The 23939-nt window shown below is 39.6% G+C and overlaps 1 protein-coding gene and 1 long non-coding RNA gene across 4 annotated transcripts; one reads left to right on the plus strand and one right to left on the minus strand.

Moving 5' to 3' along the window:
- Positions 1 to 4205: 4205 nt before the first annotated feature.
- LOC146300728 (uncharacterized) lies at positions 4206 to 15659 on the minus strand. The gene is made up of 2 exons (XR_014766604.1): positions 13503 to 15659; positions 4206 to 12437 (listed from the first exon to the last, which is right to left on the minus strand). It is a non-coding gene; the product is annotated as an uncharacterized LOC146300728 (long non-coding RNA).
- Positions 15660 to 15856: 197 nt separating this feature from the next.
- Positions 15857 to 18171, plus strand: LOC146300729 (uncharacterized). 3 transcript variants are annotated; one of them, XM_084705288.1, is made up of 5 exons: positions 15857 to 16550; positions 16841 to 17061; positions 17190 to 17259; positions 17399 to 17564; positions 17821 to 18171. In XM_084705288.1, the coding sequence occupies exons 1-5, from the start codon at positions 16499 to 16501 to the stop codon at positions 17948 to 17950; spliced, it is 639 nt and encodes a 212-aa protein (XP_084561414.1). In that variant the 5' UTR covers positions 15857 to 16498; the 3' UTR covers positions 17951 to 18171. The 3 variants fall into 3 exon arrangements, with proteins under 3 accessions (XP_084561414.1, XP_084561405.1, XP_084561419.1); XM_084705279.1 differs by having other exon boundaries at positions 15858 to 16550; positions 17794 to 18171; XM_084705293.1 differs by having other exon boundaries at positions 15859 to 16550; positions 16915 to 17061; positions 17794 to 18171.
- Positions 18172 to 23939: the final 5768 nt, after the last annotated feature.

Below are 23939 nucleotides of genomic sequence, written 5' to 3' on the forward strand. Positions count from 1 at the left end.
CGTGAGATTGACCGCATGTGAACGACCCATGACCCCGCCTTGCCTCCTCCCATAAATTAATATGCAGATGGTGTCACAGTGTGTGGAGGGGTAGGACCCAAACGCAGGAGAGTTGGCAGGAGTTGGGAACAAAAAGGGTTTATTCTCAAAAAACGGAAAACACAGGGTACACTAGTGATGGGCTGCTCGGTACTAAGGTGTCGATACTGTCCCGACACATTCACTCACTGCATCGGAACAACGTTTCGAGACGGGTTTTAAAAACACTTCCGGTCACGTGTCAAAGTGTTTCGAAACGATTTGTGACGTGATCTTGAACGAAACCTGTCTTGAACTTGCCAAAAGACTGACGTTTCGGGGTATAAAATGAGGCGGCAAAGCCACAAAGGTTTTGAATGCGTGAGACTATGTTATTGCGTGAAATTAGTGCCAGGAGATGGAGCTCTGTAAAAAGTGATTTGTGTACTTGTAGAAAAGATTTGTAAATCAAATATAGACAAGTGAGATTCGTGAGTTTGAGACAGTTTGAGACAATTAGAGACGGTTAAAGAACGTTATATATAAATATGTAACAACTGTACACTGAGTTAATCGTTTAAAATAGTTTGTATATCATATTTGGTCTTATTTGTATTGTTCGATGAAAGCCATTGCTCCCATATTCAAAACCATGCCATCTGCATTGCAGACTGGCAATAATTCCGTTCAACCACAAGGATCCTTGCAAAAAGTTGCAACTTTTTTGTATTATATTACGTTTTGTGACACCCAACAACATGAAATACAATGGATAACAGTTTAAATGTTTATTACCAACAACCAAATAGCGCAAATAGGGGATTATCACGCTTCCGGGTTTCATGGGCGGGATTTGTCAACTTTGTGCATGTCCACTTCCGGCGCAGTTAAACAATGGCTGAAACGAAGGCTAGATGTCACTGCTCTGTTCCACTTTGTAAATCGAACAAACAACGCCAACCCTACTTAAGTTTCCATGGATTCCCGACTGAATTGAGTCTAAGGAAGAAGTGGATTAAAGCGGTTCGCCGGGATGAGGGGCCAAACTTTAAAATAAAACAAGGTAGCACGTTTGTTTGTAGCCGGCACTTTAGTGAATCAGACTACACTAACGCTACAGGTAGTGCTAGCAGGCTAGCGTTAGCTGACGTGGCTAACTTTACCAACCGAGGTCGCATCAAGCGTCTGCAAATCGGTTCTGTGCCCTCCCGTTTCCAGTGGAACAACTGGGGACTGCCAAGAAGGGAGTCTGCTTATAAAAGAGCATCAACTCGCTTAGGCCATGACGTTTGTCCAGCCCTTCCTCTGGAGCAGCCCCTACCATGTGAGGAAGAGGCGATGGAGGAGGTCGCAGCTTCGGTGGTGATGACAGAACATGATTACGGTTCTGCTCTTAAACCAGGTTCTTGTTGCAAATGATACAGAAATGTAAGAAAGAGCATTACAATTAACCAAAAATCCTAGGAAATCTGCAACCGCAGTAGAGTAGTTAACCCCTTACACCATTAACTTGCTGGATTCAACAAAAAGGATATTAAAGAATTTAAATGCAAAGTTACATTATCATGATATATATTGATATTTGCATACCGTACGTATGTCACAAATCACATGGCTGTTGACTGACTTGATGTAAACAGGCAACAGTGGAAGGGGTTACATTTCTTGCCATTATGCCTTAGCTTCTTAAAATAACCTTCAAATAATGGGGCTGTTCTCGCTTCTTCATCGACCTGTAACACCTAGACCTGACAGCCACCGCCCTGTCAATGATGTTGGACACTGGTGGACAAAATAATTAATGCATATACTGTGGATTTTTCATTCTAGCAAAAGGGACACTCCTATGCTGACGTTAGCTAGCTGACACTGACAGAGGCTAACGTTCTTCCTATCAGAATACAAATTAAAAGGGTGAATTGACTCAGCCTCATTTAAAGGTGAATAATCTTACTTTACTTGGATTTAACGTAGGTTAAACACATTATAACCATACGAACATCTGAGCTGACGCCAAACTGACGTTAGCATAAGCTAACCTACCTAGCTAATGTTATGTTAGCTAGCTAGCTAGTAGCCACTCACCTTCGTAGTCGTAGATGAAGTTCTCGAAAAAGAAACTGTATCCCTTGTCCACTTTGGAGCGGGCTGTGATGGAGTGTTGTTCAGTTAGTCGATGTACGTCAGAAAAAGTTATTTTGGGTAAATTTACCAGGGATGCAGTATAAGTTAACTTATAATCGTCCATCATAGGTTCGCCAGAGTGATGAGTGATCCACCGGAAGTGGCAGTGCACAAAGATCACTGAATGCGGAAGTACTACGTATCAGCGTGATAATGGCCTATTCGTTGGAAAAATCAACCTGCCATATGGCCATTATGTTCACGATGTGGAATTAGCTAGAAGACTGTTAGTTATGCCATATTCGTAGTTGCCAGCAGATGTCGCTGTTGAGTAAAGGTTTCGAGTGTTTCAAAGGCCCCGACACAAATGTTTCACTTGCAGTGCCGCCGCTCCCATAATGCGCACTACGCGCTGTGCGTTGGGCACCAAGGACTGAGGGGGCACCAAAAAATTGCCACCTGAAAAATCATCATAGTTATTATAATTATAATGCCGATATTATTTCAGTAGGCCTATATAAATATTACGCACCTTTTAGGCATGTATATCACAAAACAGGCAAAACAAAAGATATATTTAATTGCTCAAAAAACGTTACGATGGTGCCCCCCCCCCCAATTGCTAATTTTAGCACACTCAAATATGTTAGGTGCAAACTAAATTTAGATTTTACTGTTTAACATTATCTATGCATTTAAATTAACTGACCCCAGCTAGATGTTACTTTACTGTACATTCTATGATACTTTTATATTCGATTGATCAAATAGTTTTTAAATTAGTAATAAACGTGGAGAGCTCCTTGGCTGCATGCTTTCAGTTTTAAATGTTTATAATTAATTTGGAAAACCATGCTAAGAAACGTAAGGTTGGGGCTGAAAAATTGAGACAAAAACACATCACCTTCACTAGACAAGGTTTTACCAATTGAACAACAGCTGTTTATTTTACATATTTCGTTTATGCTCCAAAAACTAATATGCACTCAAATAAAGGCCCCAAAATTTCGCTTGCGCGCATTGCGCAATTGCATTAACTCCGTAACCAGCATCATATCAAACACAGAATGTGGATGCATTGACAGGGCAGCTGTGGTGGTGGTGGTGGGAGGGGGGGGCATTATAAAGGAATTGTGCGTAGGGCACCAAAATGGCTAGCGGCGGCACTGTTCACTTGTCTCGGTGTTTCGAAAAGCCTCGATTTGCCCATCACTAGGGTACACGCAGGGACAAAGGATAATGCCAAGACAAAGACTGGACAAAAACAGGAACCTAAATATACAGAAACAAACAAGACACAGGTGGACACAATGAAACTAACGAGAACTGAACGAGACACAGGTGACGACAATGAGACAGGGAACACTAGGACAGGGCAAAACCAAAAACAATAGGGGGGCACGGCTGTGGCCGTGACAGTACACCCCTCTCAAGACAGGGCTGGGGGTTCGGCTCCGGGCAGGTCCGGAGGACGGCCCGGAGGCAGGGCTCTGGGTCGGGGCAGGTCCGGGGGACGGCCTGGGAGCGCGGACGAGGGGGCGCCTGGGAGCGCGGACACTAGGACAGGGCAAAACCAAAAACAATAGTGGGGCAAGTCTGTGGCCGTGACAGATGGACTGTAAATGCGCCCTTGAAGTCATTTCTTTGTCTGAATGAAAATGGCTAAACACGCAAAAAAGAAAGATTTCACAAACTGTGAGATCGAGATTCTAACAACAGAGGCGGAGGCGAGGAAATGTGTCCTTTTTGGCAGCTTGTCATCAGGGTATTAGCAACTAAATTAAGTTGGCAGAGAGGAAAACTGTCACTATTTTGCGCCCTTTCTTGTTTTTAACCTGTAGCACTTTGAGATGTATGTTGCAAACCTTGGCTCAGGAGGCTTAACTGGCAGATTACTGTTGTGATTTGTGAATACAGAAGAATGAATGAAGAAATTGAATGAAGAAACCGGGGAGTCTGTCTGTACTCTCACAGCTCTTGCATAGTATGTGTTTATTTAACAACAAATTAACCTCAGTTACGACAGTTAACTTTCTTCAATATGAACAAAATACAATTTCACATTTCTTTAGTTCAGCATTTTCACCTTCTTTATTTTTACCATCACATTTCAATGTTCAATAAACCCCTCATTTTGACACAAGCCAGGATAGTGGACCCAAATGGGGACAGGAAGAGGGGTAGTTTGCAGTAAAACAGTTTATGCAAGTAATCTCCAGTCCAGGGCAAGCAAGGGTCGGGAACAGAGTGGGAAGGCAGAGTTACACTGGGGCAGGCAGGCTCGTTGGTCGGTAGGCGGTTGGAGGTCGTAACGGGGCTGAATGGCAGAGGTACACTGGGGGCAGGCAGGTCCGTGGTCGGGAGACAAAACAGGGCAGCTATCAAAACCGAGAAAACTAGGACGAGAAAACTGATCTGAGAAAAACTGAGAAAACTGTGGAACACAAGACGATCTGGCAACTGACAGAACAGAGAACAGAGGTTAAATAGTCGACAATAGGGAACACCTGGGGTCTCATTTATAAAGCTTGCGTATGCACAAAACGGGGCTGAAAATGTGTGTATGTCACTTTCCACGCAAAGGTTATGATTTATAAAAAACTAACTTGAAGGGAGAATGTGTGGTCCTCCACGCAAACTCTGACCCTCCCGTAGGCCTACGCACATTTTGAAAACAGTTGGAATTGGCGACGCAGATGACCGTACTGTAGTCAGACTGCAGAAATTGAATGTGGGAAGAACATTACTCGTAATATTTATATATTTTGTTTTCCTCACACACGTTTTTTTCATTCAATTTCATGATTATTATGAAGATTACATCCAGCAATGTTATTTGCGCTTGTACTGAGTGAATCTTGTTCCATAAACACCTTGTACAATCCAACTCAAATTTTAAATAAAAATTCAGCGCTTCCTCACCATCAGATTGTCCACTATGGGAAATCAGGAGGGGAAGATTCCCCGACTGCATGGAATACAGGATAACATCACATATCTTTAGATAACTGCAGAACACAGTGTAAAACTAAATTAAAAAAAATAATACTGTGCAAATATCCTCATATGTCAAAAACTGGAAATACAGTAAACTGTATTTCACTAAACTGTATTTAACTTGAACAAACACTTTGCTAAACAACATATAACATTCACTTATTTCTGTTAATATGATTACTGAACGATTATTGAAGCCATTCAATGAACCACTTCGATTCACAGACCTCATGGACCGGACACAATAAATCAAAAGATAACTCAAGCGATACTCATAACTAGAGGGTACAATTTCTGGGGAAATTGCAGGCTGTGCTTGTCTGGCTTGCCGCTGAAAAAACTATAAAACCTGCCCAGAAATGGCATCTGAATACCCCAATATTCAATAACTACTCACTCCTAACTGGTAAAGCTCAATTTACCTTTCCTCCCTGGAGGGACAGAGGTATTCATGTCTTAGGTGATATTTTTGATGATAATGGCCTTCGTTCTTTTGATGACGTACGTAAATTATATAATATGCCTGGCTTTTCTTTCTTCCTGTATCTTCAATTAAGGTCCTCTATGAAAACCTATGGAGTTCCCTGGAACACAAAACGTGTGCTCCATCCGCTGTATAATATTTTAAGCAAAAGCAATCCAAAGGGTAGGGTATAAGTGTCTTTACTGTATCCCCTATTACTGTATATCCTTTTATCTTCTTACACTTATTTTTCTGTACAAAATATTTGGTTAAAGGACCTGAATCAAAAGGATGACTTAATACAATTGGACAAAGTGTGGGGCTCAATTATAGAATCCTATAAGAATCCTGACCACCAACAAATTCAGATGAACTATATATATAGAACCTACCTGACCCCAAGAAAACACCATGCAATTAAGATTTCTACCTCTCCATTATGTGATCTGTGCACTGTTGGTCAGGTGGGAACATTTATGTACATGTACTGGTACTGTGAGCCGGTGACTCATTTCTAGAAGATGGTGACATCAATCATCATCAATTATTAGAATTGTTAGGGAGGGACTTTATATATATATATATATATATATAAAATATATATTTAAAAATAAATACTTGATAACAAAAGCATCAATATTAATCGATATTGTAAGTACATGAACCCAAGTCTGCACACTTGTCCATGACACCGTTTTACACAAACTACAACAGTCACCTTAAAGAACTACAACTCTGTATTAACTGTTGGACAAGCCCCTGAGTGTGGTGTACTGTGGGAAGGCAAGCGGTGCAGCTGTAGTGGACACTTACCTTGAGGCCCCAGGTGTCAGACTCAGCACACAAGTTAGAATTGAGGTAGGCTAAGCAAACATTACAAAACGAAAGTTTCTAAATGATAGGCCTACTGATCATCTTATTTTGACTAAAACATAAAAACAATATTAGATGAAGCTCCAAAAAACTGTATTTGTGCTTAAAAAAATGCGAAGAAAATGTGCGCGCTCGCATTAACTATTGATGTCCCTCCCAAAGCTGATATCAAACTTGCGTCCCTGAACTGTTGTAAAGTGGGTTCAGTAAGGGGAGTTTATATAGCCTAGTAATGCATTGTGCGCAGCAAGCTCGGAAAAAAAGGGATATACATCCAATAGTATGGTAATGTTGAATCTTACTTGTGAAAAGTAATCCCCCGAGCCCTGTTTGCGATTGTCCGCCAATTTGAGCAGGAATATGCTGCACAGTGCTGGCTCTTGTTTATTCTGAAGCTACGCAAGTAGGAATTTGCCCTGTCCAATATGGCGGCCGCATTTCTCACGCCCAGCAGCCAATGCGGCATCTACTCTTTATTATGTCTATGTTCTGTACTAGGTCTGGGAGTTCGGCATATTAGTCGGTTTTCGCCAGCCACATTTTTTATGGTCCTATCAGCGGACAAAGGGAGTGGCTGAGAACGATGACATTTGATGCCATGCACTAGTTTGAATTGTAGTTCAGTAATGGCGGCGTAAATGATGCGAGCAAAGCCATTCGGTCCGTTGTGGCAACGCTGCCGAATATCGAAAAGTTTAAGCCGGAGCAAGAACAATCTTTCACTCACAGAAATATTTAAGCCTAATCTTTTAGATTTATGTAATTGAATTGCATATAGAATTTCCATTCATTTACATTACATAAGTTTGAATTTAAACAAACTCATAAACTTAATATGATTTGTATTGGTCAATATAATAAAACGTATTAGTTTGAAATGCATTATAGGCAGGTTTACAGGATAAACCCTATTTATACAAAATGGATAAAATGCATGTACTTTTTATAAATACCCTAAGGATGTTAAATCCCATACAATTTTGGTAAAAAACTGGCAGCTGTGGTTGCCTGAAATCTACCGTAAAAAATATGGTGGAGATGTTCTTCTGTTAACAGTATAATTAAAAGTGAACTGTAACATTTACAGTAACAACTTGCAGTTTTGGTTGTTACAAAAAACATTCAAAATTGGTGTGAAAAGCAAATACTTTTTTATTTACATTTATTCATTATTTAAATAGCACAAAGTCAATACATACTTTGGACGTTTGCTTCAGCCTGCAGAACAAACATTTTGAATAATTGCAATCTTTACCAGAAAGTCACATATTCAATAACCTTAAGACAACATTCTACAGAATGGATTAATGAACCAAATTCTTGGGTTAGGGTTAGAACTTTGTTTTGGACGGGGGGTGGGGGGTTCGGACAGACCTGCCCCAACTGCTAAAAAAAGGGAGGAAACACTGCACAAGTACACATATAAACATAACTATTGCTAGAGCCATCCTTTTCTAAACCAAACACTGCAATATAAAGGAAAACCCAGGTCCATTCCAACCTATTGAGTTTAGAGGCTTACAATATACAGCCTGCTGTAAAAGCATTTAGGACACACAAAATGCTATAACTTATAACAGTGATATATATTCTCAGGCTTAACATATTTGTATGCATCTTTACCCCAACTGATGTTCTGGGCATTGACGGTTGTTTGTTGTGTGGTCAAGGCCAGAGGTAACATGAAACACTCTCCCTAGTACGCTACATAACTGTTGGCTGCTCAAATACCATTAGTACTATAGAATATCTTTTCTAAGTTAAATTTTTTGTACAATGACTATAAAGATATTCTATTCTACTAATGGTATGGTACTATAAGAAATGAAGAAAACCATAAAATACATAAAAACATGTCTTCACTGTCGGAATCTGAAGCCAAGAGAAAGAGAGAGTTGAGTATTGGGGGGTCAGATGGCTGAGCGGTTAGGGAAGCGGGCTATTAATCAGAAGGTTGCCGGTTTGATTCCCAGCTGTGCAAAATGACTGTGTACTTGGGCAAGGCACTTCACCCTACTTGCCTCGGGGGAATGTCCCTGTACTTTCTGTAAGTCACTCTGGATAAGAGTGTCTGCTAAATGTAAATGTATTGCACTACTCAAGTCATTTTTTGATTAAGAAAACAAAATCTAATGAGACCTGTTGCTAAAGACATAAGAAAGTCAATTAAAAAAAATCATAAATACATAAAAAAACAATGTGCCAAGATTTTTTAACAACGTGTCTACATATATATATATATGGTGAAGGGCTGTAGCATGGGCCAACATAATTATGACCATGATTCGTTATTAGGCTCCTTAACATCACTGCAAAAGAGCTGCAGTTCCTGTGCAGACAGGAGAACCTAGCAGAACAACCATCTCTCCATCGTAGCCAAAGCCCACCTGAGAGGTCACGACAGCTAGTCAGACTCGTCAGATCAGAGAGGTATATTAACATCGCATCGTTTGAGTATCGTAAATGTCGAGACTTCAGGACCCCGGGTTCTGGACTGGATGGAGTGCTACAGAGATGGCGTTCAGCTAGGTTCTCCTGTCTGCACAGGAACACTGAAACTATGTAGGAGTGTCTCTTTTTAGTACAGGTTTACTGTGCAACACTAGTTCACTCCATACATACACACATGGAATAGTACAATTCCAATCGTCTATAGCTGTACTGTGATTACAACTCTAAAAAACGATATTGGTTGTAACAAAACCAGGCTGCAAGTCCTGGAATGTAGAGTCTACAATGTACCATGTTCTCTACTCATGCTGGAACACAAGGGAGAGAAGGGGTGAGGGGGAGAACGATAATGTCTCTTCACTGGCATAGCTTTGTTTTCCAGCTATCAGCCTTACTTGACAGTTTACTCGCATCCAGCTCCATGATGATTTTTGAAATGTCGTAAACGTGTAGCGGAGCTTTGTAGGGTAGTGCATGTTCAAGGTAGCCTGACGTTGTCAAACTCATAATTCTAGTCAGATAATGAGTCTGATACCGCTCCATTGGGCTGTGAGTATGGGGCGTGTTTCAACCGAACTCTGAAAAAATTGCCTCTCCGCTCAATTGGATAGATCTACAACCAATCAGAGCAACGTAGTATGTTGTTTGTTGAAAACATATTCAACCCAAGCGCTCTTTGGTGATGTGTGGTTGATTACGTTTCTGTTGATCATCTGTCATCATCATCATCATCGTATCATCATCATCGTATGAAACCCGCCCTGACAACTGATTGGTCCGAACAGCTCTTGTTCGGACATAGTTTTTCCCCAACCAAGCGACCCCAGATCCAACTTCCTGACCACATTTTTATGTGGGCGGGGCTAAGTTCGGCTGGCACCCAGGCTATGTTCAAGGCATGAAAGAGCCCAAACAACATTGCAGAAGCAAGTCTTACACTCTCAAGATCTTGAAGCACACCCTCGAAGACTATCCTGACATCAGAGGGTTCTGGGGGGTATTCCAAGTAGAGGGTTTAGTGAAAACTTTGAGTTGTTTAACCCTGAAAAGAGGCATACTCAGAGTTCCACGTTCCAGAAAGAGAGGTAACGAAACCTTTTCGTAAGTTTCCATGGTAACTTACTCCTTGAAACTAACCTACTCACTAGCAGGTTTTCCATGCCTTACTCTGGTTTCTACCGATCCCCTCCCACTTTCTTAGCCTGATAGCGTTGGCAGACACGGTATATCATTTCCTGGTTCAGCCGGGCAATCTCGAACAACATTTAATTTGCTTAGTTATACGCCGGGAGACGATTTTAAGATTGCGGTTTGATGTACTTTAATTCCCTGATGAATACCTAAGTTAACGTTACCATTTCCTGTCACGATCTGTAATTTATTTTAGCAACATTCTCAGCCCCTGGATCTTCATCGATAGTGTTTCTCGCCGTGGATTTGCACTCAGAATTGACCAAATGCCTTTTGGCACTGAAATAAATACAAATAATTGAAATTGTATTTGGTCTTCTTTATTGCCTACAAATATAAATCTAACAATGAGTAGCTTATTTCTATCGGCTATCGTTCCTACAATTTACATGATTCATATAATTCCTACAATTTACATGATGTAGGCTACCGTCCTGTAACTGTTGTTTCAGCAAATCTATTTCAACATTGTTGGGGGTCAATATATTGGCCAAACAACCGAAACAAATTCCCCTATGATTTGAAGGAAGATGGGAAACTGAACAGTGTATTAACATTAACCAAATGATGACAATACCAATGGAATTACAGTTATTTGACTCTTTTTGTTGTAAATCAGAGCAGCAATGGTCAAATTAAGGTTAAATATAATCATTTTATCATATTGCAAATTAATGCAATCAATGAAGTTAACTCTTATGCCTACTCTACCATGATTATTGTAAACCAGAGATAGAAAGCATGAGGTGAGGAAGAAGGAGTAGGCCTAGGACAAGCCAGAGCTGAGGAGAAGGTCTCAGGAGATCAAGAATCCACAGAACAATGCTTCACAATTCCGTTTATACCCAAGAACAAATACAATCACACCAGAATCTTGACCCTTACTTATCAACATGTCTAGCAATGCTACAGTAAGTTACAAAGATGTGAGAGCCATCAAGTTGAGACTCCATCCAGTAACTCCATATTTTACCATAAGAGAGCTGGGGGCAGGTGGATAGCCTTACAAGATCAGCCTTTATTCTTCTGCCCTATGTACAACATCTCTTGGTGAAAATAGAAATTCAGAAAATTCAACAATTAATATTAATGTAGGTTATTGTTCCTACAATTAACATCACCTGTGACCATGCATCCTCTCGTAACTGGTGTTCCAGTAAATCTTTTTCGAGATTAGCCTTTATTCTTCTACCCTAAGTAGGCCTACACCATCTCTTGGTCAGTTTTTGGCACTTTCTTCACGAGGTGCAGTTTGTACAACTAATTTACTTGTAACATGAGATTACATTAGCTACATTTCACTGTTCCACATGAAAATTCACCTGCCATTAAATGAACATCTCACTGTATACAGCATGCCCTGTTGTCAGAATGTGCAAATCGTTTTTCTATTCAATATTCTCATAATGTCAGTGTAACTGACCAATACAAAAAAAGCGTGTAAATAAAAGTACATGGAGAGAGAACTACCAGTAGGCCCTAGCTACCATACATAGTAATTCTCTGCATCCATTTCTGCGGCAGCAGTCATTAATGTCTCTTCGTCATCTTAATCATCCTTTGATAAAAAGCATTCTGTTGAGGGAAACTGCTACTACAAGTTGAAATAGCCACCAATTGATAGTTAAATTTTGTATCATGTCGAATATGATTAAAACCATGGTGACGTCGAGGCTACAATCACAAGCGTAGCCTATAAGCAACATATGCATTACCTGTTCGTAGTATGTTTTTATATGTAATATAACATTGAACATGCTATTTTATTAAGTCCACCACTTTTTCTCCTGTAATATTAACGGACAGTGGGGTTAAATGTTCAATGTACGGACTGGCTATTGCATTCAAATAGTAATGCATTGACTCGGCAGCAATTGTCTCCCACGCCAATTGTAGCTAAAGGCTATACAGCCGTGTTGCTTTTTTCCGGAATATGTGCTCAGATTGATGCATGAACACGAAATAAAACTTATATCTAAAGTGTGGTGAAATATGACGTTTTTTGTCGTCGGTTGCCATGGTGAATCCTAGTATCGGGGCTCCATAGATGTTGGCTTTTGGTAGTATTCATGCACGCGCTGAACTCAAGAGTTGCCGTACTCAGAGTTGAGTTAACAAATTCATATCAGCTTTTCTGGAACCGAATTTTCTGAGTTTCCCATGTTAGAGTAACTCAACTCAGAGTTCAGGGTTAATCTCAGAGTTTGTTAAACCCGCTACCTGGAATACCCCCCTGATGTACTGCTGGCAGTGTCTTTCACAACATAGATCCCCACTGTCGTTCCATCTATGGCACAGAGGAAATCATCTCAGCCATTTCCTGGTGAAAAATAAATACAATGCAATTCTTTAATGATAGGTTCAGCATTTTGTCACTTGGCTTGTAAACAATCCAACAGGGTAATCATTTCTACCTTTAGCAAGGATAAACTTTATCTTATCTGAAAATAAGACAAAAAAAACATAAATAAATCCACTGTTTATGACCTCCTACCCAGGCAAAACCGCTGCAGGTCGGAAGGTGTTTTCTCTCCTGTGTGTGTTTGAATGTTGGTCTGTATGTGTATGAACACATTAAAAAAACTCCCAGACCGATTTGTATGAAAATTGGTGAAGGGGTGTAGCATGGGCCAACATCATTTTGATCATGATTCTTCATTAGGCTCCTTAACAATCACTGCAAAAGAGATGCAGTTCCTTTGAAGACAGGAGAACCGAGCAGAACAACCATCTCTCCAGCTCTCCATCGTAGCCAAAGCCCACCTGAGAGGTCACGACAGCTAGCCAGACTCGTTAGATCAGAGAGGTATATTAACATCGCATCGTTTGAGTATCGTAAAAGTCGAGACTTCAGGACCCCGGGTTCTGGACTGGATGGAGTGCTACAGAGATGGTGTTCTGCTAGGTTCTCCAGTCTGCACAGGAACTGCAGCTGTTTTGCAGTGATTATCTCTATGTATGCACAAGAACACTGAAGCTATGCAAGTGTCTCTTAAGTACAGGTTTACTGTGCAACACTAGTGCACTCCCATGTTAATACTAAGCTATAAAAATAGCATTTGAATTCACCTGACCAACAGCTGAGTTAGCTAATAGTTAATCCTACATTTTGAGCCGGGAAAACCTACACATATGTATAAATATCTCTAGCTCAGGCAACATACTGTACTCTATGTTCCTATTTTACTGACGCCAGCCGCAAATTAGCCACCCTATCTGGAGGTTCTAGCATTGACCATGTGAGACTTAGAGGTAGCTATCAAACTAGACGAAAATGTTTGGTATCATGACGGATTTACTGGATTTGATTGTTCAAATATGAGGTACGGTATTAACTGCACAAGTAAAACATAAGTAAGCACATGGATTACATCAGATATCTTACCTTAACAGAGCAAAGTCACGATCCCGGCTGGCAGGGCTGAGTTGAAATGGTGGAAAGAAAAACGGTTGGGAAAGCGCGAAATCAGACGTCATTTCCACCTCAAAACGATTTCACTTCCCGAAAATTGCATGTAAACAAATCTCATACGTTTTAACCACTTGAATCTTGCTTGTTTCACAGTTAACCATATTTAAAACATTATAGTATGTTTTAATTGATTATGTTTAATATATTTAAGAATTAATAGAATTATGCTAATTCTAAGGAATTCTAATGAATACATTTTGAGACAATGACTATTTCAATAAAATCAAATAGATATAAATACTTAATTATGAAATATGCCATGATTCATTTCTGTGAATGTTGCTGAGTTTTGTTGATGGCCATGATGTTGTGGCTCTGGGGAGGCCACTGGGTTCGGGAAAAGTCAGCTGCAATGACAGTGGATGAGAAAAGGGGGGGCATATGTCTTACTCCGTATGTTGTGAGAGTAATAAGTAATAAGACTTTATTTATATTGCACATTTTATACAAGAATTGCAGCTCATTGAAACACTATAACATACTCTCTGGGAGTGATGGGAACATTATAGAGTCAAGAAATCCTCATAGCTTAGTAGTACACCCTCATAATTGAAAAGTTGACTCACCAATACGATGTTGCTGTTAAACATTTTTCCATAAATAAAGATTTGTTTCTATATAGTATATTCTTATTGTTCCAAATGTAGTATTTATGTGGAGAAAAGTTGAGACCAGGCTAATATAACTTGTCTATGGAAAGCAGACAATTTAGCAGGAATCTTATCAATATTACAATATTATAGTTAGAATAGTACAAAGTTGAAGCCTCCTAAACGGGAAAAGATAAAATGAGGTATAAAGTTCCATATTGAATTTGGATTAAGAAATGTTTGGCCCAATTAATTTTTAAAACACTGTTCAAAGTGGAGAAACCTAAGAAGTTTAGGCCACCAAAATCATGTGTATTCATAATGACAGATTTTCCTACATAGTGTGTGCAGTTTTTCCATATGAAGTTAAATAGCAAACGATCAATTGCTGTAACAACCTTATCATCATCATGTATGCATTGGGCAACATAAGAAAGCCTAGAAATGCCCTCAGCTTTAGTAAGGAACACTTGATCTTTCAGAGAAAAATCTCTCTGTAGCCACTGATTTAACTTGTTTTTCGTTTTATCAATAATATGATAAAAATGTAACGGGCATCTGTCCTTTTGATATTTAGAAATTGTAACTCCAAGATATGTTACACTTTTACTGGGATATTGCAAATGGAGGGCAGCAGAAAGTCCTTAATAGCAAACAATTCACATTTGTTGACGTTAAATTATTGATCAAATCAATCGCTCTAGGAATCTGTTCAGCAGTTTGTAGAAAAAGGGTTGTGTCGTCTGCAAGTTGACTTATAATAAGATTTCTGTCATCAATATTGATACCTTGCAAATCACTGGATTTTACACAAAATGTAAGTTGGGTGGCAAGCAAAAATACCCCTAAATCTAGGAGATGAGCCATGTTGTAATTTAATAGAGCAGTTGCCATTTGTGTAAAGGGTTTTAATAGATCTACTCTATCTATCTAAGGACTTTAAGAAGCGGGAAGAAGATTCTTTACAGTACTTTGAACTAAAAGCTACTACAGTGGTTAGATATTAATGTAGGAGGTCAGGGACGGACTGGGAGTAAAAATAGGCCCTGGACTTTGATCCAGACTGGCCCACCAGAACCGGTCCCGTATAGAGGGTTTTCACGACGCGTCATCGGACCGGAAGTCGCCATCTTGGAGGCACTCCGCATCACAACAAAGCACTGGCACTGAAGTATATCCCGAACGTCGTCAAGGAAAATGTTGAATTATTGCCGTGTTTCAGGTTGTACCAATAGGACAGATCGAGAAAAACATTTGGTATGGTATCGACTTCCAAAAGTTATTAAAAACCAGGGAGAGGAATGCCAGAGTAAAGGAGGCGCTTGTGTGCACCTATATATCAATAATGATCGTTATTGTAAATACATGAACCCAAGTCTGCACACTTGTCCATGACACCGTTTTACACAAACTACAACAGTGACCTTAGAGAACTACAAATCTGTATTAACTTTTCTAACACGCCCCCGAGCGTGGAGCACTGTGGGAAGGCTAGCGGTGCAGAGCGTTAAAAAACGCTGTAGTGGACACGCACCGTAACCGTGCGTGTCCACTACAGCGGCGCGGAGCGTCGGCTTCCAATCCATTTTCAATGAAACCGGGTGTTGACGCTCGCCTAAGCTCCCACAATGCCCTACACTAGCGTCAACGCCTGGTTTAATTGAAAATGGATTGAAAGCCGACGCTCCGCGCCGCGCCGCTCCGCTCCGCTGTAGTGGACACGCACTGTTAGGGCTGCAGCATAGACCTTCATTTGGAATAGACCAACCGTCCTGGAGGAAAGGGGGGCCGGCAAACCGTGTTGCTGGCCAACCGTGTCGCTCAATATTCTGCCGAAAATGTTATTAGCAGTAAAAAAAAATATTAGGCAAGCGCCTCCCCCCAGAAGTGCTTCGGCCCATCGGTAATTCTCCCGGTGCTCCCGATGGCCGGTCCGCTACTGTTTTCAACTGACGCTGCTATATCTTATCACTATTTCCTCTTGCAGGGGAAATGAGAAGACAACCGTTTCATTCTACACTTCACTTTTTGTATTTTGAGTTGTTAATGAGCAGGAACAAATGTACACTGTAACAAATTTCTGTAATTTCTACAGCAAAATTTTACAGTAACTTCTTGTTCTGTCATTTTACAAAGTTTACCTGTATATTGCAATGCATTGTGGGTCAAAAAACGATTACAGTAGACAACAGGTTTTTTCTACAGTAATTATTGTGAAATTACAGGCATATTTGCGCTTGACTGTAAATGATGCAGTAATACAGTTATTTACTGTAGAATGCGTTGCACGAGGCGGTTAGCTTGACGAAAGACCATTTGATGGCAGATCGCAGAGAAGCAGCCACATTTCCACTCCCCTCATCTACAAAATGTAAGTATACATAGCTAAAAATAATAGCTATACATAGCTATAAATAGCTTACATAATTAAATTGTAGTTTAACTTGTTTATGTTGGTCTAAATAACCTACATTGACCGTGTATCAGTCTAGTGCAGGCCCCAATATAAAGTTCACTTATAGCTAGTGCTAGGTACTGTAACTAACGTTAGCTGGAGAAATTTCAGAAGACATTTTGAACAAGCAATCCAGGCGAAGCAGTTTAGTTTATGGTAGTACTGAAGTAAAAGTATACTTTACAGCCATTTCAAATTACTCACAGACGTTGTTGTCCTGGATAAGATGGAGGAGGCTATGGGAAAAAAGGGGAAGCTGATCCTTCAGTTTTTCGAACAGAAGCCAGCAGGGACTAATGCAGATGAGGTAAAGCGCATCCTAGGGATGTACAACCAAGAAGAAAAGTGTGATCCATGGCCTGTCATAATCCTCCTGCTTATGGCACACTTCAAAGAAACACCGGAGGCACTCCTGCTGCAGGCAGATGTAAGTGTGAAATTATTATATTATTAAGTTTTCAAAAATTATATTGCAATTATGTTTACAGTCTACAGTTGAGCTTAGGAAAATTAATGTACATTTTGAATTTTGAACTGTACATTTTTGTTTTTTAGGTGTTGGCAACAGCAGCTGACGTTGAACAAACACTGCAGCTTCCTGACTCTCCAAGACTGATTGTCTTAGGTATTGTATTTTTTTCAGTTGTAAAGCATTGCAAAGACAGACTATGAAGGACACATTAGTTTAACGTGGATATGTTTATGTGGAAGGCCACAGAAAAAAAAACATGTTAACCATTATTTTTTATTATTTTTATGTTTAGGTGAATTGCTCACAGCAACCGTTTGGATGCTGAGCATCGAGGGTCAGGTGGTTGTGCCTCCACATCCCAACTTTGTGGCTGGAATGGCAGCTTTGTTTTCTAGCTACTACAACTTTAATCTGGTGTACCAGGAGCAAGCATCTTGCACACTGGAAATCATTCAAAGGTAATTATGTGCTTGAAGTAGAAGACGGTTGATCATTATTTTGTAAAGTTTGCTATAATGAGTAACAGATTTTATCTAGCTTTAAGTGTACTTAAAACCCTTTAACATTTTGAGTTAAAAAAAGGGTAAGTTAGCAGTTATTGTGAAGCAGTTAAGGCACTTTTTAATGACGTTTATTTTTATTGTCATATTACACCTACAAAAAATTTCATGAAATTTGTGATGTCAGATGCTTCATCGGACTTAACCCCTCCAGTGGGACCAAGGCCACCAAAATGGTGACCCACAAAAGTGGGAAGGTGCAGGAGAAGAAGAGAAACTCCATTAACCCTCACGTCTCTTCTTTACCAAAGCGGCTTATGGACTTTGAATGGCTAATATTGTAATACGACTTCCTCACTATGTGAATATAGAATATGTTTTATTTTTGCCTTTTGTCAAGGTGATGTTTTGAACAGTTTTTCTAATCCAGGTCGTTATTTTAAATTGGGTCTTCAAGCATGTATGGTAACTCTGAATATAGCTGGATAGCTGGATAATACTGTATAGCGTTAAAAAATGAAGTGTTATGATTTTGTATCTCAGACTGGTTTTATTTAACAGTTAAAGAAAAACTAAATAAATGATTTTTGGATTAAAAGCAAACCTGGTCTTATTTAAAACACTTTACAATAGGCATCAGCAAAACTGCAAATGTAAAAAAAAAAATTTCATCTGTAATTGTTTTTACAACAACATAATGTATTGTGAAATATTTACAGCTTTTAGCTGGCAACTCGAGTTGCCAGGTAACATCTGTAATTTGATTTTCAGATAATGTTGTAAACTAAATTACAATAAAGTTTTGTTTTTTTCTTAAAAAAAACAATACATTGCTGTAATATATTTACACCAATAACCTGTAAAAAAAAATCCTGTATTATACTGTAATTATATTCACAGTTATTAACAGCAATTTTACAAGGCTTTACTGGCAACTTTTTTGCCAGGTATTTACTGTAAAATCTACAGTCAAATTTGTTGTGTATGCTTCAAATCTCGCTCTGGATAAGAATACTGAATGTAAATATATGCAATCTTCATAAATGCAAGTATGCATTTTTATTAGTGCTGTTAGTTTAACACGTTATCTATGGAACGCCGAGTTAGTCACAATTAAATAAATAAATAAATAAATAGGTAAATGAATAGATAAATACATACATAAAAAAATATGGCTATGAAATAAACTGAAATAACAAAAAGATGGCAATAAGTATATAATTATATAGCTGAATCCATTTACCAACATCAATAAATAAATACATTTATTTATTTCAAAATGACGTTTTTGTAAAGACTACTTTTATTTATTTCATGGGACTTTTATTTCTTTTTTGAGACTTTTACGCACCACATTTATTTCCACACCACATTTATTTCCACACCACATTTATTTCTGTGCTGTATTTATTTCCGATCTCACATGCAAACGAGAGGGGCGTGGTTATCTTCAGAACAACGCAGCTGCACACAAGATCGAAGGCAGATAGGGACACCTAGATTCGGTAGATAATGGAAGACATTAGCCGTGTCAGAGATCGCATGATGGCCTTATAGATCAAATTGATCAGCATGGCTTGTCAGGATATATTATTTTGGCACACATAGTAGATTTTGTAGAGGTTCTTGGGCGGATAAGTGCTCTACAGAACATAGATATTGAAGTCTTAAATTGTTTGAGACTTATCGAGCACTGTTCGTGTGCAAGATGTACAGGTAGTGGGGAGTGATCAGTGCCAGGTAATGTTAGCTAACACAGCTAGCAACCGTCGCTATGCCCAGGGCCAGGTTAAGGTCATCTGGGGCCCAGGGCAGAAGCCTCCCCAAGGGCCCCCCCCCACCACCACGCAAAATATTTTTATATGAATATATTATTACTATGATTTTTATCAATATATATTAAAGAGAGAGGGATTGGTAATTAAATTATGACAGACAAAGATATCAGTATGCAGGGGCGGACTGGCCGTCGGGCTTTGGATGGTGGTCCAAAATACCGGCACTCCCTCTGACATCGCCGGCACCTCCAAGTATTTTCCATTTTACACTTCTTGAACACATAAAATTTGCTCTACGACCGTCTAAAATCACTGACTGACTTTTAAACTCCTCCTCGCAATCTGTATTGACACTCATGGTGCCTATTTTTCGAAAATTATCCTGTCTTCTGAAATTTGTTCTTACGGACTTCGGATGTTCAACGTAAGAAAATATATATATGATTTAATTTCTTTATAATCATCAAAATTAATGTTAAGTGTATGGGTATTTTTCCAAATAGGCCACTGATTGGTCGATATGTGCGATGCATTGAGTGGGCAACTCAATGCAAACAGTTGACCTAACCAAACTTGGTTCAATCTCAGATGGAGATTTCTAAAGTATGGCTTCTATAGAAAAGACAAAAGGTTAAAAAGTATGTCCTTCATTCAAGATAAAGTGATACTACCCTGGATTGACGTGGTATGAACCAGAAACTTGGCATTGTGATCTGTATTTACCCACTATAGGCCTACCTGTTTAGTTGCATTGTTTATGTGAGACTGACTCATGACCACAGAAGTCAGTTTGGTTTTATAACTCCACCTAAGCAAGATAAGTCACGCCATGTTAAAGTGTTTCAATGTCCATAGTGTGCATCTCTGCATCATTTGCTAGTCCTGTGGCAGTAGACTGGTGGCTGATAATGACTAGAACGTGTCGACATATGTTGCCATAGTTTAAGGAAAGGTATCTTCTGAGAAAGCCCTCAAATTGAAATGGCAATCAACTACATGAGATTATAGTTTGGCTATAGAAACTTGGGAAGGGTGTGTCAGTGTGAGGCTAGGGTTGATCACAGATAGGTTAGGTATGTTGGATTGGAATGAAGAACACATTAGCGTGACTGCTAAAAAATTTTTTTTAGTTGAACTGGTCTATGGAAATAATGTGGTGTCTTGAGTGGGCAACTCGCCGTGTACTGAATGGGCCGCGCGCCGTGTATTGAGTGGGCCGGTCTGACAGTAACTCCCGGGCCACTTTTTTCCCCCAGTCCGCCCCTGTCAGTATGTGATACATTGTAACACGCACCCCTAGCCAGCCACGATGTCAAATACATTGGAACATGCAGTCCAGCATGCACACACATAGCCCAGCGAACACATATACAAACAACTCGATTGAACAATTTAATTATCAGACTGTGGCCGCCTACTGAGAAGAACATAGGCTAGATCATCAATGTGGGACTATTTTAAGTCGACTCGTCTACTTTTTTTGAAGGCAAAGTCACGAATCAAATCGTTTAAGTCAATTTGGCGAAGCAGGTCAAACTCGTTTGACATCACCTTCTTGCAAAGCTTGTTGTCTTGCATGCTTTGATACCGGCAACGACATGTGACGCTTCTTTTTAATCTCCCGTGCCGGGGCCCCCTAGTGGCTGGGGCCCTGGGCAGCAGCCCCTCCTGCTCATTGCACAAACGCGGCCCTGGCTACGCCTAACAAAGAAGACAATCACTGCCACCGCTACATCGCTCTGCTATTATGTGGATAGCTAGGTCGATAAGGCAACCGACTATTGACTATCTAGCCTCACCATTATGCCATGCCGGTATTACCATTTAGTGAGACGAAACCTGAAGTGAAGCCAGACCATTCCAGAGATTACCCATACCTTTGGATTTACAATACTGCTTCAAATTGAAGTCAAGTTTCTTATCACTTTGTTATTATTGGCAATTTAAAGTTGCAACTAACCAAGACGTGTCCAGACCAAGACCCATTTAACACGGTACACAATACCCAAACCCAGATATTATAAGTTATGGAATTATTCAATAATAAATCAAACGACTACCACTTGACTCGTTTTAATGACCATTCAGTGACAAACGGGTTTGGCTGTTCAGGTATGTGCCAATACAGCACAACACTACTACCTTTACAGTAGCTAGCTCTAGATGGAATGGCCACACTGATGTCGTCCTTTTATTATTTTGCCAGCTAGCTAGCCGGCTAGCCAGCCACTTGGCCTACAGTTGCCGACTAGGACTAGGTCAGGCTACTTGGTCACCGCCATCACTCCCATTGTGAACCAATGATAAAAAGGCAGAGACAAAACAGACATTCTGGGCAAAGCTTGTCTACATTGTATGCTTTCCGTGTGATGCCACTGTCCCCCCCCATACATGTAGCATAGCTATCTTGGAATCTAGGTGTGCAGCTGTGTTGGTCTGAAGATAACCACGCCCCTCCCCTTTGCATGTGACATTGGAAATAAATACAGCACAGAAGTAAATGTGGTGTGGAAATAAAAGTGGTGTGGAAATATGTGGAAATAAATGTGGTGCGTAAAATTAAAAAAATTAAAATAAATGGGGCATTAGGAAATAAAAGTCCCATAAAATAAATAAATGTTGTCTTTACAAAAATGTCATTTTGAAATAAATAAATGTATTTATTTATTGAGGTCGGTAAATGGATTCAGCTATATAATTATATAATGCTATATTTATATATTTATTACCATCTTTTTTTCCAGAGTTTATTTCATAGCCATATTTATTTATGTATGTATTAATCTATACATTTACTTATTTCTTTATTTATTTAATTGTGACTAACTCGGCTCTCCATAGTTATCAACGGCGTTAACACAAACCGCTTTTAACGGCGTCAAAAAAAATGATAGCGAGATTAAGGTTCTTTTTGGCCAAGCAAACTTTGTAGTTTTTTTCACATACAGTTGCAGCAACTACTGACGTTATAAAAACTACAACATCACACCGGATCTAGCTAGACCGGAAACAAAACAACAGGCACGCCGCACACACTTATTTGGGCTTGCTAGCCGGGCAGTGTCCGCTGCTCCGGCTGGCCCCCAAAAAACACGTCCAACTGGCCAAGCGAGACCACGAAAAAAACATTCATGCAGGCAGATAAGCACACCATTCCAACAGAAACAAACCCACCACAATAGAACAAAAACAAAGTCAACTTCTATCCGTCATATACAGGGAGCCACTTATTGGGATCCACTGTGGCGCAGAAGAGCCCAGAGTAGGTCTGTGTGTGATCAGAGGGTAAAGAAAAATTTAGCTGTTAAAGTGACAGTATTTTATGAAAATACTTAGAATTCTATCATTTTTAATGGTCTGGTTGGCTTCTTTAAGATGGCTCATGTGAACATATGTCATTTTCATAAGTAGGCTAAATCATCCATGCTACATTACGCAGGACCGAAGCTTAAGGTCATCATGGCCATGTCCTCAATCTTGTCACACTTGTCACACAAGGTTTTAAACTTATATCCAAAACATATACAAACATTAATTATCTGAAAAAGGAGGAAACATGAGTAAAGACTGAATTTATTTTAGTTTGACATGACATACCATAGGAAGTGAGTTTCAATAAAGCTAACCGAAATTGCATACAGTCAAACGTGTTGCTACTGTACATTAGTTTTGCCGTACATACTCGGCACAACTATGTCATATAGTTAAGCCTTGTGGGATGTCCATCTATCAAATACTTCGAAAACATTCTCTCCGCTTTTTTAGGACTTGCTGTTGTGACCTCCTTTACATCTACAAGAAGCCTGTGTAAGACGTCAGCATTTACTTTGGTAACTTGATTTGAGTTATAAAAAAGTGGCTCTGAGTCAAAGTCTAATTCGGGATGTGTCACATGCAATGGCAGTCAACTAATTAAGTCCTTGATCTCAGTTTGAAAGACCGGGTCGTTAATTTTCTAGGGCAAATATCTCAGTTGGAAACGTACTATAGTATGTTTAATATGTGAGAGGCTATATGTGGGGGTGGGTGTGATACATAAGGTCACATTATGTGCTTTCCACACTCTGTGTCCAAGTTGTAAAATAGAAAATGTCAACCATTCAGCAGTGCTATTAAATCTAATGTTGGTGATAAAGCCTTGTCGACGGTTGATTAGAGAGGTGTTGTCAGATGTTAAAGCCCTGCTGCAGAAACACAGCAATGAAAAAAGCTTTTGGTAACCCAGTTAATTCTGTATCTGAAGAATTAAAACGTTCCTACTTGAAGGCATTTTTAGTTGAAATACCAATAGGTTTGGAGTTTTTCACCCACAATATAGGCAGCAAGGGTAATAATATTCTCGATTGATTAGTAGCAGCTGTTGCCGGCAAGACTGTTAAGAAGGAACAAAACGGATGTCTTTGCTATTTAGTTTAGAAGATTTTTTGTTAATCCACTGCAATCTGTACGAAGGAAACACATGGTTGCATACCATGTGAAAAGTAATGCATACTTGCAGCCATATTTCTCATTTGTTTGATTTTGCATTGTCTTGACTGTTACTCCCTTTTGGCCT

Source organism: Hypomesus nipponensis, chromosome 2 (assembly GCF_054491055.1).
Source record: "Hypomesus nipponensis isolate SF chromosome 2, ASM5449105v1, whole genome shotgun sequence".
NCBI lineage: Eukaryota > Metazoa > Chordata > Actinopteri > Osmeriformes > Osmeridae > Hypomesus > Hypomesus nipponensis.